The 17,213-nt window shown below is 42.0% G+C and overlaps 2 protein-coding genes across 7 annotated transcripts in view; one reads left to right on the top strand and one right to left on the bottom strand.

Annotated features, from left to right (window-relative positions):
- LNP1 (leukemia NUP98 fusion partner 1) overlaps nt 1-16,321 on the bottom strand; it is a 38,995-nt gene extending 22,674 nt beyond the window's left edge. The window contains exon 1 of one of the 6 annotated variants that reach the window (XM_043892698.1): nt 16,184-16,321. The gene's annotated coding sequence lies outside the window, so the exon portion shown is untranslated. Of the gene's footprint in view, nt 1-1,753; nt 1,833-11,988; nt 11,999-15,649; nt 16,114-16,183 lie in introns of those variants that run through there. The other 5 variants (XM_043892704.1, XM_043892702.1, XM_043892703.1 and 2 more) reach the window with 5 other exon arrangements.
- A 4-nt stretch (nt 16,322-16,325) lies between these two features.
- Nucleotides 16,326-17,213, top strand: part of TOMM70 (translocase of outer mitochondrial membrane 70) — a 33,764-nt gene continuing 32,876 nt past the window's right edge. The window contains exon 1 of the mRNA XM_043892697.1: nt 16,326-16,982. Coding sequence (XP_043748632.1) covers nt 16,656-16,982 — 327 coding nt within the window. The 5' untranslated portion in view covers nt 16,326-16,655. The remainder of the gene's footprint in view (nt 16,983-17,213) is intronic.

Raw genomic sequence — 17,213 nt, 5'->3', positions numbered from 1 at the left:
ACTCCTTGCAAGGTTGGCCCTTACCTGGTATCTGGGAACTTGGCTGGCCACCCATCCTCTGTAGTGATGTAAAACTTTCCCTAACTGGAACCCTCCTACACTGTTGGTGGGATCACAAATTGGTGCAGCCATTATGGAAAACAATATGGAGGTTCCTCCAAAAACTAAAACTAGAGTTGCCATATGATCCAGCAATCCCACTTCTGGGCATATGCTGCTGCTGCTAAGTCGCTTCAGTTGTGTCCGACTCTGTGCGACCCCATAGACGGCAGCCCACCAGGCTTCTCTGTCCCTGGGATTGTCCAGGCAAGAATACTGGAGTGGGTTGCCACTTCCTTCTCCATCTGAAAATATATCCAGACAAAACTATAATTCAAAAAGATAAATGTAGCCTTCTGTTCAGAGCAGAGCTGTTTACAAGAGCCAAGACATGGAAACAACCTGTCAGTTGACAGATGAATGGATAAAGATGTGGTGTATATATACAATGGAATATTACTCAGTCAGAAAAAGCACAAAATAATGCCATTTGCAGCTACACAGATGGACCTAGAGATTATTGTACTAAGTGAATAAGTCAGAAAGGGAAAGACAAATACCATATCATAACACTCATATGTAGAATCTCAAATATGATGAGAATGAATTTATTCACAAACAGAAGCAGAGTCACAGACGCAGAGAAGAGACTTGCGGTTGCCAGAGCAGGGGCAGGGGGTGACGGGACTGGGAGTCTGGGAGTAGGAGATGCAAACTGCTATATATAGAGTGAATGAACAAGGCCCTACTATATAGCACAGGAAACTATATCCAATATCCTGCAATGAACCATAAGGGAAAACAATATGAAAAAGGATATATATATATACATATATATATATACATATATACACACACACACACACACACACACACCTAAGTCACTTTGCTATACAGCAGTAATTAATATAATACTGTAAATCAACTAGACTTCAATAAAAATAAATTTTAAAATATAGATATACACAAAACTAAATCAATTTGCTATATATCAGAAACTAACACAATACTATCAATTAACTATACTCAGTTTAAAAAGAGAGAAAACAAACAAACAAACTTTCCCTAACGGATAAGAGTGGCCTAAACTGCTTATACAACCAACGTGATTTATACTGAGCAACTGCCTTTCTCGTGAAAGTCTGGAGTTTTGGTACATGCCAGGCGGTGCATGCCTCCATGGCCAGCATCCAGGAAAAGCCTTGGGTTCTGAGGCACCAGTGAGCTTCCCTGGGAGCAGCAGCTGGCACATGTAGTTACCACTCGTTGCTGGGGGAAGTAAGCACACGGTGTGTGACCCACTAGGAAAGGACTTCTGGAGGCCCGAGATCCGTTTCCTCTAGACTTGACCTAGGCACATGTCCACTTTGCTGATTTTGCTGTGTCTCTTTTCACTGTTATAAATCTTAGCTATGAGCACAGCTACATGCTGAGCCCTGTGAGTTTTTCAGTAAGCCAGCAAACCTGGGGGTATTTTCTGGAACTGCCCAGGGCAGGAAGGAAAGACAACTCTTCAAACAACGTGGCCAAAAAATTTTCCCGAAGTAACAGATAAATTTACCACCAAAAGAAAAACTATTTGGCCTACACTATATGAAATTAGTCCATCTCCATTTCCTCCCTGCCCCACTCCCCCCAGTTAAGCCCATTTCTTTAAAAATGAGAGAGAAAGATGGTTCTCCACTCTGCCTGTCCTAAAGTTCTTACGACAAACCTAGCACCACAAAGGAGCCTCAGCAAATGTCAAGTCTCAGCAGCTGGGGGAGAACCGCTCGTCGTCCTGTCCTGGAAGCGAGGGCCCCAGAGGAAGCCATGCAGCGCTCTGCGAGCCCAGCTGCCAGCGTGACCGGGCAGAGGTTTGGACGCCTGCCTTGGGGAGATGCCTCCAGGACCACGGGGCCAGAGGGAGCCGCACTCTTGACCCTGCTCTAACGCGCTGCCTTGCCACACCAGTGTTCACACAGTGCCAAGTGGCTGAGACGGCTGCAGTTTTCTAGACAGTTTGAGTGTGCATTTTTAAATTTTTCTTGTACTTATTGTGAAAGGAATTATCTTCTCATAGAGGGTAGGACACTAGTAGTGTGTGTGTTCTCATAAAGGGATCAGACATAAAGGGTGCCCAAGTGACCATGATCCTTGGCCTTCGTAAAAATGAAGTGGCTTTGCGGTGCCCTCTTTCACATTCGTTGCTTCGGAAGACCACAGTAATGAAAAGATGATTTTGCTTTTATTTCATTCTTCTTTTATTTCCTTTTGTTATTTCATTTCACTCCCTTTATTTATTTCATTCTCCATAGCCCCTACCTATTAATTTATTTTTAGTTCATTTTTTCTTTTTATTCTTGAGAGTTAAAAGGGAGAATTATTCATTACACTGCTTTCAAGTTTTCCAAGCCAGTTTCACTCTGGGAAAGAAATGCTATGTACAGAGTTAAGCTGCTACTTTTTTTTTTTTTTTAGTACATCAATGGTTTTGAGACAGTTTTCACTTGCCAGAGAGCAGTGCTTGACTACTTGACACTGCATGCTGTGTTCTATTAATGTCCTGATTATCAGAATGCTCTTTTGCATGCAACATATCCTAATATCATCCATTTCCATGATTCTTATCCAGTTACACTTTGAAATGTGCAACCCTTTTGATACCAAGGGTATCAAAAGATATTGATTGTTGCCTAACCAAGTGTCCTAAAGCATATATATGAAGGTACATCATGATTTTTTTATTCTACAAAGTTTTGCAATTTACATAATGAAAACTATTTTAAAAGGATTCAACTGTTGATGCAAAAACATATATGAGGGAAAGAAGGTATGTTTTCAGAGTTTTGCCTACTAGAATATTGGTTGTATAAATATCCAGTTACTTTGGCATTAAGCATCATTAAGTTCTGCAGGACTTTGGCTAATGAGACTTTATGATAGTCTAAGTTTTTAGATGTTGTAATAGGTTTTTAAAAAACAGTACCTCACCTGTTTCACAAGAGACCTTGAGAGACAGCATTAATTCTCATCTGCCAGAGATGGAATCTCTGCGGCTTTGTCTCCAAGAGTATTATTGATTGTATGATTTCTCAAGATCTCTTTGATCTCTGAGCACCTATTACTCTATAAAAGATTAAACACACTATCTGTTAAAATTTACCACTTTGTAAAAAATTTTATCAGTTCAGCTCACCAATGTGTCATACTTCGGAAAAGACTTCCTCCCAGTTATTAACTGCAACTTCACAGAGCATAAGGGCAATGCCTTAGCACCTCCTCTTGTGTCCACAAGCCTCCCCATAAAAAGTGCTCCAGAGAAGAACTGGGGGAATTAGACTCCTGTGAGCCTGACTTCTGTTTTTTTCTTTTCCCACACCGAGTAGCACATGGGATCTTAGTTCCCAGGCCGGGGATTGGACCCGTGCCCCTGCAGTGGAAGCGCGGAGTTTTAACCACTGGATTTCCAGGGAAGCCTCTGTGAGTCTCACTTCTTAATAGGGTCAAATTTTGCAATGTAAAATAAAGAAGTGGGTCACCAAACATTTAACAGAAATTATGACAAAATACTTAAGACATTTAGAAAAATAAATTGGAAAAATTAAAATTTGAGTCAATCGACAATGGGAAGTCTTCAGAATATTTAAAAGAAAAACTTTAATGAAGCTCTAGAACAATCTCTTCTGAGGATCAACTGCCGTATACTATTAGTCTGAACACAGCTTTTCTGGAAAGAAATATTGCAAGGTTTATTAAGAAGCTTTAAAAAATATTCTCATCCCTTGACTAAAAAATTTCACTTCTAAGTATTCTAAGTATATAATCAGATGTTCATACAAAGGATATTTGTTTACCATAACATTATTTTAAACAGCAATAATGTGGAACTATCTTAAGAATAGAATTGACGATCAGGCTAATAAATTATGACATACTCATATGATGGAATTCTATGCAGTCATTAAAAAAATCATAGGATTTAATGACACAAGCAACCTCTCAGAATAAAATATTTGGTGACAAAACCAAAATATAATATAGTGTGATGGTTAATTTTATTTATCAACTTGGCTAACCCATGGTGCCCAGATATTTGGTCAAAAATTATTCTAGATGTTTCTTCTTCAAAAATATATTCTGAAGAGTGTTTTTTGGATGAGATTTAAAATTAAATCAATGGACTTTGAGTAAAGTAGATTGATCTCCATTCTGTGGTAAGTCTCATCCAAATAGTTGATGGCCTGAACAGAACAGAAGACTGAACTCAGAGCAGGAGGTGACTGTGCCAGCAGACTGCCTCTAGGCTTCAACTACAGCACGGCCTCCTCCGGGGTCTCTAGCCTGTGAGCCCACCCTGCAGATTTTGGACATACCAGCTTGCCCAGTCATGTGAACCAATCCTAAAATCAGTCAATCAATCTGTCTCTCTATAAAAAACAGTGGTAGTTACACAAAGCTATACATGTGTTAAAATTTCACCGAGTTCTGTGTGTGTATTGCTGGTGAAATCTGAATAAGCTCTCCAGATTATATCTATGTCAATTTCCTGATTTTGATATTGCCCTATAGTTATGAAAGTTGTCGATGCTGGGAACGGTGGGGGTGAAAGGTACATGAGACCTCCATATACATTTATTTGCAGCTTCTATAATTATTTCATTGTAAAAGTAAAATGAAAAATTACTGCTACCAAGAAAAAGTTCTCTAAATGGGTAGCGACTAGATCAAAATGCTATTAAACTACAGGTATTCTTGGAATATAATAAAGATAGCATAGCTTTTCAATATCTTTGAATCCCCACAGAAAAACCAATAGAGCAACCTCTACATGAAATCATCCATGGACAACTCTACAACAGATACAAGATGTCCCCCCACCCCCAAGTGGAAGGGGTGGGGTCACACAACCAACTGTGAGTTGTCTATGCTGAAGGAAGAAGGAAGTAAAAGGCCATCTGCTAGATTTAAGAATCAGAGAATCACAAAACAGTCAATAGTCCAGAAAGCTCAAGTAATCAGGCTAAGAACAGTGCTATCCTTCTATCCACAGTGTTGCTGAGCTGTTTTTTTAGATCTAGATTATAGATTTTCAATATGGAGACATATTGTCTGTGAATAATAAAAAGTTACTTCTTCCTTTCCACTATTCTTTTATTTGTCTTATTAACACCTTCAGTAACATGTAATACACCTAAAAAACTTGACTGGCTCTTAACTTCAAAAAGACTACTACTGATGTTTCACTCTTAGATATGATGTTTATTTAGACTTTCAGATGATCTTTATCAAGGTTCTATAATGAAAATGTTTTCTAATTGGATCACAGGTAGATAGGGCAAAATACAACTTTGGTTAAATCTGGGTAAGAAGATCATGGTATATTAAAAATAACTGCAACTTTTTGCTACTTCTTCCATTGAGAGTTGCAGTCTAATTCACTTCCCCATGAGTCTGTGCTGGTCTTACTAACATGCCTGACCCACAAAATGCAGTAGAAGTGAAGTTTTGGAAAGCTTTGCAACTTCTGCCTGCAACTCTTCGGACACACTCGCAGGGAACCATGAGACGCCACAGAAGTCTGACGACCCTGACTCCTACGCTGAAAGACCACAGGGAGGTGCTCCACTTGAGAGTCTCAAAGGAGTCCAGTCTCCATGCCATCTTCACCAAGGTGTCAGATACTGAGGGAAGCTGCCTGGAACCCTCCAGACCTGCCCATCCACCAGGAGAGTACATTCTGTTGACACCAGCAGAAGAGAAGAATCAATCAAGCCTTGCCCAAATTCCTGAGCAACAAAATTGTGAGATATAATAAAATACTTGTTTTAAACCACTACCAGGCTCCCTAGGTGTCGCTAGTGATGAACCCACCTGCCAAAGCAGGAGACATAAGTGATCCAGGTTCGAGCCCTAGGTCAGGAAGAGATCCTGGAGGAGGGCAAGGCAACCCACTCCAGTATTCCTGCCTGGAAAATCCCATGGACAGAGGAACCTGGCAGGCTATGCTCCATAGGGTCACAAAGAGTTGGACAGGGGTGAAGAGACTTAGCAGAGAACAGCAGAAACCACCACCACTTGGGACAGTCTGTCGAGCAGCAATAGCTAACTGGAACACAGATATATAAACTATTTTTATGGTTTTACATTTTTTCATAATTTAACAAAATTGAGTCTCCTCCTCATTATTGGAATTGAGGCAATTTCCCACTGGTTAGGAAAAACAACAAAAGGTAAAGACAGGTGAGTGTAGCACAGAGGATCTCAGGTTCAGTACCAGACCAATGATAAGAGCAGGTCTGCATAACAAGGGTTACTAGTCTAACAGGAATGAATTAGAATATGGGTAGCTACTCCACCGCAGGCCCATCACTTGGTGATGGGCCAGCATCTTCATGCAAATCAGAAAAAGGAATACCTTTTTCCTAGCCACAGTCTGACACGAGACTGGGATGAACAACGTGCAGGCTGAATCTCAGCCTCCACTTCCTCCAGCTTCCTTGCACAAGGCACAATTAGTATAACCTATATGCAATACCTTTGATAAAGTACAAAGAAATATTTCTATATTTGCAAATGACATAAATTCTTGTGGGCGGCAATGAACTAAGTTGATGAGGATGGAAAGATCTTAGGAATCTGTGTGAGTGGGCAGAAAGGTGGCAAATGAGTGCACAAAGTATAAATATGAGCTAACAGTCACAGGTAAGGAGAAGATCTAAGGCTGTTGCAGATTGTTCCTCAGATTGTTCCCTGAAGATAATACAGAGGCTTCCTTTGACAGCAAAAAAAGCAACTACTTGATTGAATCATTAAAGTGACATTCCCCCTGAGAAGTAAAGTAGTACCACCCACTCAACTGATGCTCTGATGGAAGCTGAATAAGGCAGAAACCATTAAGAGTGGAGAAAAATTAATAGCATGAGGGCTCAGAAGAAACAAGGCCTTCTGTATAGAGTAGAATATGAGGGACAAATTAATGAGATCCCAGGGAAAGGAACTGCGGTGGTGGAGGAGGCAGTAGTGAATACAGCAAGCTTGGGACTGGGAACTAATAGCTATGATGATCATGGTGATGGAAGCAGACAATTTCTGGTGATGGCAGCAGTTGCAGCAATTGAGTTGGTTTCCCAGCTCTACCAGTGATCTTGACCAGCAATGTGGCACCAGACCATCAATGCTGGCAACAGGAATGGAGACAGAGCAGTAACAAGGAAACTGTCCAACAAATACTTCATTAACTCTTTATTCAGCACTGACCATATTTCAGGTATCACGTTCAGTAGCTAAATGTTAACAAATAATCATTATATGCCCAACCCCATAATAGATGTGGGAGTACAAAGATGATTAGATTAACGGTCCCCATCCTTCACAAACTCAAAATTGAGTATGGGGAACACACATGAAAACAAAAAAATTATGGCAATGTGGTAATTGTGAAGAAGAACCATAAACTTTTGTGTAAGCCAAAGTAAACAGAGAAAACATATTCCTTTGTTCTGACACATAGCATTAGAGCAGACACTGTATTAGGCACTATATAAAACACAAAGTAAATCAGATATATACCCTGATCTGAGATGCTTATTGTCTAGTTGATGAAGGAGGACAAATACAATTCTTAAAAACAAGTAGGAAAGAGATATGTTTTAGAAAGTTTCCAAAAAGTATTTTAGGTTTGTGAAGGAAAGCCTGCATATAGTAGATACTCAGTATTGTCTTAAGTAAAGGTACATTCTACCTACTCAATCTTGAACACTACTTTCTCTATCTTTGATGTCCTTTAATATAGTTTACTTTAAAAAATCTTTACTGAGTGCCTCTTATATTGAGTGCCTGCTCTATACTGAATAGCCCCCCTCAATCATATATTGAGCCCTAACCCCCAATGTGATATATTTGGAAGTGGGGCCTTTGGGATGTAATTAAAATTAGATGAGGTCATGAGAGTGGGGCCCTGGTCCACTGGGATTAGTGTCCTTATAAGGAGAGACACTAAAGAGCTTGCACCTTTCCCCACCTTGAGAAAAAAAACAAAGAGAGAAAGAAAAGAGCAAGGAAGGGAAGGATGGAGTAAGGGCAAGAGTGAGGAAAAAAGGAAGAAAAAGAACCAAAGAAGAACGAAAGAGAGAAAATCACCTGAGGACACAGCAAGAAGGCTGACACCTGCAAGCCAGGAATAGAGCCCTCACCAGAAACCTAACTAGCCAGAACCTTGATCTTAGCCTTCCCAGCTTACAGAACTATAAGAAATAAATTTCTGTCCATTAACCCAACAAGTCTAGCACATTTGATTATAGCAGTCTAGTACCGATAACCTCAGATATGCAGATGACACCACCCTAATGGCAGAAAGCGGAGAGGAACTAAAGAGTCTCTTGATGAGGGTGAAAAAGAGAGAAAAAGCTGCCTTAAAACTCGACGTTCAAAAAACTAAGATCATGGCATCCAGTCCCATCACTTCATGGGAAATAGACGGGGAAACAGTAGAAACAGTGTCAGACTTTACTTTTTTGGGCTCCAAAATCACTGCAGATGGTGATTGCAGCCATGAAATTAAAAGACACTAGTTCCTTGGAAGAAAAACTGTGACCGACCTAGACAGCATATTAAAAAGCAGAGACATTACTCTTCTGACAAAGGTCTGTATAGTCAAAGCTATGGTTTTTCCAGTATTCATGTATGGATGTGAGAGATGGACCATAAAGAAGGCTGTAGAATTGATGCTTTCAAAATGTGGTGTGTTGGAGAACACTTTTAAGAGTCGCATGGACTGAAAGGAGATCAAACCAGTCAATCCTAACAGAAATCAACCCTGAATATTCATTGGTAGGACTGATGCTGAAGCTGAAGCTCCAATACTTGGGCCACCTGATGTGAAGAGCCAGCTCTTTAGAAAAGACCCTGATGCTGGGAAAGACTGAACGCAGGAGGAGAAGGGGATGACAGAGGATGAGATGGTTGGATGGCATCACCAACGTGATGGACATGAGTTTGAGCTAACTCTGGGAGATGGTGAAGGACAGGGAAGCCTGGCATGCTGCAGTTCATGGGTTTGCAAAGAGTCAGGCATAACTGAGTGACTGAACAACAAGCCATCTCTCCCAGACTAATGTCCTTCTCATCCAAAATTCACATCCTTCTCACATGCAAAATACATTAATTCCATCCCAATAGCCCCCAAAGTTAACTCATTCGAGCATCCACTCAGAAATCTAAGGTCCAAAGTTTCACTTCAATATCATATAAATCAGGTATGGGTGGGTCTTGAGACATGAATTATCCTGAGGCAAAAATTCCTCTCCAGTTATGAACTTGTAAAACCAGACATGTTACATGCTTCCAAAATATAAACGGCCCTTGAACAAAAGAGTTCTGAACTGTGAAGGTCCACTTACACATGGGTTTTTTTTCAATAAATATGTGTAACACTATGGTGCTTCCCTGACAACTCAGCTGTAATGAATCCGTCTGCAATGCAGAAACCCCAGTTCAATTCCTGGATTGGAAAGATCCCCTGGAGAAGGGATAGGCTACCCACTCCAGTATTCTTGGGCTTCCCTGATGGCTCAGATAGTAAAGAATATGCTTGCAGTGCAAGAGACTTGGGTTTGATTCCTGGGGTGGGAAGATCCCCTGGAGGAGGGCATGGCAATCCACTCCAGTATTCTTGCCTAGAGAATCCCGTTGGACAGAGACTGGCTGGCTACAGTCCATAGGGTAGCAAAGAGTTGGACGTGACTGAGTGACTCAGCATAGCACAACTCTTCAGAGGTAGTTGAATCTGTGGATGCAGAACCACACCCGCGGAGGGAGAGCCAACAGTAAAGTCATTTTCAGATGTTCATCTGCACAGGGTGGGGGCAGCACCTCTAACCCCCACACTGATCAAGGCTGAAGTGCACAGTGACAGGCATATTACAGATATGCCCATTCCAAAAGGGGAAAACTAGGAAAGAAGGGCTGATGGGTCCCTAGCAAGCCCCAATTTAGCAAAGCAAATTGCATTGTTTTTTTTTTATTTTATTTTTTTATTTTTCTTAATTAATTAATTTATTTTTTCAGTGGGTTTTGTCATACATTGACATTGTATCTTAAAGCTCAGTAATAAGCCTCTTCGGTTTGACACTCTGCCCTCCAGGCCCACAGGGGTGGCAGCGTCGCCTCCACAGCCTGGAGGAAAAGGTGGCCGTGCTCGTGAAGCTCTCTGCAAGTGCGGTCCTGTCTCTAAGGCACTGGGCAGACGCATCCTGGTGGCCCTGCCCCCGGGATCTGCGGTAGGAGTGGCAGCCCTGCTATCTGAACAGCTCTCGGCATTCTTCCTTTTTCCTGAACATAAAGCAGGTTCACAGCTGAATAACTGTGTGGTCCTATCCTGTAAAAGCCCCAAACTACAACAGCCTTCATTCCATCCTAATTTGGGGGGGGGGTCCTCTTTAGTTCCAGCTGGCAGTGTTTCTGTTGATGAAATCCTGTTTCTATTCCTGGTTTCTGCTGATATTGACAATTAAGTCCATAAGTTGTACTAAAGATCTATCAAATGATCTTTTGGCCACATCCTAGTGTTCGCTTCAGAATAAGGTTCTCTCTCTCTCTCTTTTTGCAGAAGGCTCAGAATTTTCCAAATCTCCTAGTTCCTTTTTATTTAAAGTTTCTTTTTCAATTCATCTTGCTTCTCTTACATTTTACTATAATCAGTAAGGACTACCCAAGGCACACTTGGTAGTCCTTCAATATTTTGTAGTACTTCAATATTTTGCTTAGAAATCTCCTCTGCTAAATATCCAATCATCACTCACACTTCTAACTTTTACAAAACACTGGGACACAATTGAGCCAAGTTTTTTTGGATGCTTTACAAGAAGGATCTCTTTGCTCCAATTTCCAATAACCTTTCCCTCATTTCTACTTGAGACCTCACTGGAATGGCCTTTATCATTCATATTTCTACCAACATTCCAAGACTATTCATGTATTTCTGTAAGATGGAAGTTTTGTCTCCTGTTTGCCTCTTTTCTTTCTGAGCCCTCACCAAAAACACCTTTAATGTCCTCATATCTATCAACAGTATCTTCATAGTAATCTCAGCCTTTTCTAGCACATGCCTCAAAACTCTTTCAGCCTTTACCCATCACACAATTCCAAAGTCACTTTCACATTTTTGATATTTGTTACAGCAGTACTCTACCCTAGAACCAAAATATATAGGTACTTCTTGGGGCTTTCCAGAGAAACAGAACCAGAAATTTATAAAAAGGAACAGATTCATGCAATTATAGAGGCTGAGAAGTCCCAAGATCTGCAGTCAACAACCAGAAACCCAAGAGAACTGACGGTATAAATTCCAGTGTGAAAGCTGGCAAGTTCAAGACCCCAAAAGAGCCAATGCTTCAGTTCAAGCCCAAAAGCAGAAAAGATCAAAGTCCCAGCTGAAGGGAACACTGAAGTTCCCTCTTGCGCAACGAAAGGTCAATCTTTTTTTCTATTCAGGTCTTCAACTGATTAGGGAAGGCAATCTGCTTCATTCAGTAAAATTGATTCAAATGTTAATTTCATCACCAACAACAACAGCCAAAAACCCAACCCTCTCAGAAGCACCCAGAATAATGTTTGACCATATACCTGGGCACCTTGTGGCCAGGTTGACACATAAAATCAGTCATTAACACTGACTATTTATTGGGCTCTAGAAGTAAAAGATGAACAAAGTTTCTACTGGTATGGAGCTTATGTCCTAAATAAATAATTTCAAACACTTGTGCTAAGAATGTGGACCAAGGAAACAGACAGAAGTGTGAGAAAGGAGGTGGGGGTGGGTAGAGACATTTATAGGAAGTGGAGCAATCTTGAAAGTCTAAGAGCTAGAGAATGAAATTGGAGTTACACTTTGGGAAGAATAATCTAGTATCAAGCTGCAAAGTGGCACCCGGGAGAGGTACTACAAACAGGGAAGCTAATACAGCATACAGGAAAGATGAAGGTAATGGGAAAAAATAGAGGAAGAAGGGAAGACACTATTTATTGAGCATATACTATGTGTCAGACATCCTTTTAAGTGTTTTCACATATTTGAGCTGGAAGTGGCAAAGAGCACAGAGAGGAAGAAAAATATCAGAAAGATATTACCAACAATCAGCAGACAAATGTCTAAGGTTTCAAGTATGAGTAACCAGTAAGACAATAGAGATGTTATGAGAAAAAAAGGATTACACAAAGGAAGAGAATGAGGAGCAAGAGAATGTGTTATATTTTTTTAAAAAATGAGGCATCCAGGTAAAGCTGCTCAGTAAACAGTAGGAAATTACAGGGCTAGAGGTGAAGAGATAAGTCATACCAGATGTGAGGATAGAGATTATCTTCAGATAACCTCTGAAGTTGAAGCAATGAGATGTACATCGGTTACTAATGCAGATAAAGAAGAGGATATATTTTTACGGATTCTCACACTTGAGGAAGATCTATAGGTGCGCTGTCCATAGTAGGAGCTATTAACCACATCAATTTAAATTAAAATGAAAAATTTAGTTGTACTAAACACATTTCAAATGGCTACCATATTGGATATCAGAGATAGAAAACATTTCCAACATCACAGAAAGTTTTATTGGGCAATATATATCTAGAGGTTTGTCAGTAAAAGGAAGAGAAGAATTTAGTCTCATGAAGAGACCAACCCAGACAGCATATTAAAAAGCAGAGACATTATTTTTCCAACAAAGGTCCTTCTAGTTAAAGCTATGGTTTTTCCAGTAGTCATGTATGGATGTGAGAGTTGGACTATAAAGAAAGCTGAGCACAGAAGAATTGATGCTTTTGAACTGTGGTATTGGAGAAGACTCTTGACAGTCACTTGGACTGCAAGGAGATGCAACCAGTCCAACCAAAAGGAAGTCAGTCCTGGGTGTTCACTGGAAGGACTGATGCTGAAGCTGAAGCTCCAGTACTTTGGCCACCTGATGTGAAGAACTGACTTATTGGAAAAGACCCTGACACTGGGAAAGATTGAAGGCAGGAGAAGAAGGGGATGACAGAGGATGAGATGGTTGGATGGCATCACTGACGCGATGGACGAGTTTGAGCAAGCTTCAGGAACTGGTGATAGACAGGGAAGCCTGGTGTGCTGCAGTCCATGGGGTCGTAAAGTGTTGGACACAACTGAGTGACTGAACTGAACTGACTCTCCTGAAAGCCAGGGAAAACAACATTTCAAATAGAGAATGACCCATGGTATCCAGTAAAATCATATGAAAACTAAAAACAATAACTTGTGACCTCTAAAGCAGTTTCAGACTAGTAATAAAGTTAGAAACTGCTTATAAGAGATTTTGGATGAAATGAATGATAAATAGGTTAAGCTAACAAATATAAACAATTCTTTCAAGTAATTTTTCAGTGAAGAAAAACAAAGAATGGAAACCTAAGGAAGAGTTGAAAGAGAATCAAGCTAGATGTATGCCTAAAACAAGCACGTTTGTGGTCTCATTAGAAGGTTTGGCCATCAACCAACCAGCTTTCCACTAACTTTACCAATCAAAAAGCCTTTCATACGGCAATGACAATTGGAAGGATAGAATTATACAAAGTTAAAGCTATGAGAAGCTTTAGTCACTAAGTCGTTAACTACTCTTTTGAGATCCCATGGACTGTAACCCGCTAGGCTCATGAGTCCATGGGATTTTCCCCAGCAAGAATACTGGAGTGGGTTGTCATTTCCTCCTCCAGGGGATCTTCCCAGCCCAAGAATCGAACACCTCCTGCATTGCAGGAGAATTGTTTACCTCTGAGCCACCAGGAAAACCCCAAAAGAAGCTTTGAAAGTGTAAGTTGCTTCATCATGTCCAACTCTTTGTGACCCCATGGACTACAGCCGCCAGTCTCCTCTGTTCAACAGAATTCTCCAGGCCAGAATACGGGAGTGGGCAGCTGTTCCTTTCTCCAGGGGATCTTCTCAACCCAGGGATCAAACCCAGGTCTCCCCCATTGCAGGCAGATTCTTAACCGTCTGAGCCACCAGGGAAGCCCAGAAGCAGCTTTAGGAATCATCTAATCCACTGGTTACATCATAAGAAAGCAGGTGTCCGGTCACACCCACAGCCTAGTAGTATTAAAATCTAGATTAAGAACGCAAGTGTTTTGCATCCCACACTATTAGATGTTCAGCCTCATTCAAATGCCTCCTAAGACACAGACCACAGAAGTAAAGAGAGTTTCGTCTATTGAGTTCCTTTAATCTAGCAAGAAAATATCTGTTCACATACATAAAACTTCAATTTTTTAAAAAAGTAACATAATTCTTTTACTTCTCTCCTTTAAAATTTAGAGAAACAGAGAACTAAGCATTGAGTGTCTACTATCTTGCAACAAACATTACACTAAAAAGACCTTAAATACCATCTAATTAACTCTTTAACATATAACCTGTTTTCAGTATTTCACAGCTTAGAAATGCATGCATCAGTTCAGTGAGGTCACAAAGGTAGTGACACTTCTACTCAGTTTCACATTATATTCAATTAGGAAATGGAGAAAATGGGAGGGAAGAGATGAAGAGGCTAGGGAGTGGAAATTACATGTTTAACAAGGTAAAAAAGTAACAAGGACAAATTCATTTACTGATGCCAATCTTAAAAATAAAACCAACTCTTTAGATAAATAATAGCTACTTAAATAAAATGTTTCAATGTTAACATTGTCTTTGGAGGGAACCAGGTGGCTGTGAAAAGGGTAGAAAGGAGACCTCACAGTAACTTTTGTAACTTTTGATTGCAACTATACCAATCCACTGCCTATTCCAATAAATAAGTTTCCTTTAAAATTTTTAAATGTTTTAGTTCCTACCAATAATTTGTAATTATTAGCATTCTACAATCCCCTGAGGCTGCAGAAAAATGGAAATTTCAAGAAAGAGAGAGCCTAACTTTGTTCTGAAAAGGCTAGGGAAACATTACTTTAAGGGACCAAGGACTTGCCTTGGGGGTTGGGAATCAGGAAGTGAGAGAAGTCATTGCCTGCAACAATCACTACTTGATCAATTCTACTGCTATTATTTTTAGCTCATCTTTTTAGCCTGTTGCTAAGGAACTCTACAGCCTGAAAGCAATGTACCAATAGGAACCCATATGAAGCAAGAGAAAAGCAATTATCCTGACTTTCAAATTAGGCCATTCAGTCTATTTTGGTACCATTTAATAAATTATTTCCTTTCAATCTTTATGCAGCCGCTATAGTCTGCACATACATATTTTCGCTGTGTCGAAAATCCTCGCCTTGTACCCAAAAGCAAAATCTTCATTTGTAAATTTTTATTATGAGGGTCTGCAGATCAGCATACGTGAAATGGAGAGCCATAGTTCTGGACTCTGGTTTTCTATTAATACTTGTCTTTTATTCTCGCAAATACTTTGAATTCTAAACTTCTTGCAAAGAAAATTTTTGTATTTTAAGAAATTTGGTGCAGAACACGGTGACAGGACTTGACAAAGCTATTAGACACATAAAGCTGAAATTTCTACTTGGGAACATGGCATGACAGTGGGTGGATCAGAGCACTGGGGAGGGCGCGGAGGCTCCAAAGAGCGAGGTGTGGGCTGGGGTGTCAAGTGAAATCCGGTATGACACAAATACGTACAGGAAAGATGGGCACTCTGGGTCTTCTCATTTCTACCCACTCACTTCGAGAACCTCGTAACACCCAGACGTCATCGCTCTCGTAATTGGTGCAGAAGGTAAGTCGCAGGGACCCCGTTCAAGCTGTTTCAACTGGAGCCAACCTAGATTTCCAGTGTCTGATTTCTGCCACCCGCCGTTGCCCTCAATAACCTCAAATTCTTCCAGACTAAAATCTGACCATGGTAGAGCTAAGAAGACCGGTGATATCGGGCTATCTTCAGCTTTTGGCTTTCCTCCCACATCTTTAAAAGTCCTTCCAACCCTATGGTTTCCCGGGACACGCGCACAGACAGCCGAGCTAACGGCCGCCGGGCTCTAGGCAGCGCCAACGTGGCGGTAACGGGAAAACGAGGGGTCCAATTTCCACCAATGAACTAGGCAGCTCGGCCTATGCCCCGCCCACCACTCCTGCCAGCCAATAATCTTCAAAACTCCTGTGTTACTCCCGCCCATTCTTAGCGCAGCTTAAGAGCCTGAAGCTTCCTCTGCTCACCCGAGCACTTTAACCCGCTGTTTATGCGCCCTTCCTCCGCTTCGCTAGCTCAGAGGGCCCTCGGCCCTCCTTTACTGAAGGCGTAGGGAGCGGCATCGGCTATCACCGGAGGCCCCGGACCCCAGAAGTTAGTCTTACGATCAGCAGCGGTACGAAAGGATTAAAAAAAAAAGGGCTGCCTGGGACGTTCACATCACGCCCAGTTTACCTTGACCCGGAAGTGATTTTCCACTCCTCTTTTCTCCCTGCCCCCCTCCCTTTTTGAGAAGGGAAAAAGGACAGCTAGGTCTGGCCCGGCATGCCTTGGGCTTCCGGTGACCTCTGGCCCTTTTCTGTCGTCCGCTCTTGCTGCCTAGCGTGCTTGTTCGCTCACTGATTTCCTTCCCTCCCTCTCTCCCGTTTTCCTTGGGACGCTACCTGGTGACTGTGGCTCCAGCGACCAGCAAGGAGGCGGTGGCGGAGGACACTCGTTATGGCCGCCTCTAAGCCTGTGGAGGCGGCAATGGTCGCCGCGGCTGGACCCGGTTCCGGGAATGGGGTGGGCGGCAGCAGTGCGACTTCGGGCCCGGGCACCGGGGGCCTGCCGAGATGGCAGCTGGCGCTGGCGGTCGGGGCGCCCCTGCTGCTAGGAGCGGGTGCCCTGTACCTGTGGAGCCGGCAGCGGCGGCGTCGGGACACCGGGGCCCGAGGCGACTCCGGCGGCCTGAAGCGCAACAGTGAACGGAAGACCCCGGAGGGCAGGGCCAGTCCGGCCCCGGGCAGCGGACACCCCGATGGCCCCGGTACTCACCTGGAAATGGTGAGAAGCAGCCCCGGGCATGGAGGTAGAACCCGGCGGGTGCAGCCTTTCCTTGACGGGGTTGTGCCCCTCAGGGGGCTTCCCATCAGATGGAAGCTGCCAAGCGGCCGCGCATGGGTTTAGGGAAACTCAGTTCTGGCTGCCGTTATAGGGAATGGAGTAGCCCGAGGGCACAGGTTAGCAACATTCGTTGACAGTTTCCTTTTGGTTTCAGAAAAATATTTGCTTTTC

The sequence above is a fragment of the Cervus elaphus genome, chromosome 31 (genome assembly GCF_910594005.1).
Source record: "Cervus elaphus chromosome 31, mCerEla1.1, whole genome shotgun sequence".
Classification (NCBI taxonomy): Eukaryota; Metazoa; Chordata; class Mammalia; order Artiodactyla; family Cervidae; genus Cervus; species Cervus elaphus.
The sequence above is the reverse complement of the archived record's forward strand: the minus strand, read 5'-3'. Positions and strand labels throughout refer to the sequence as shown.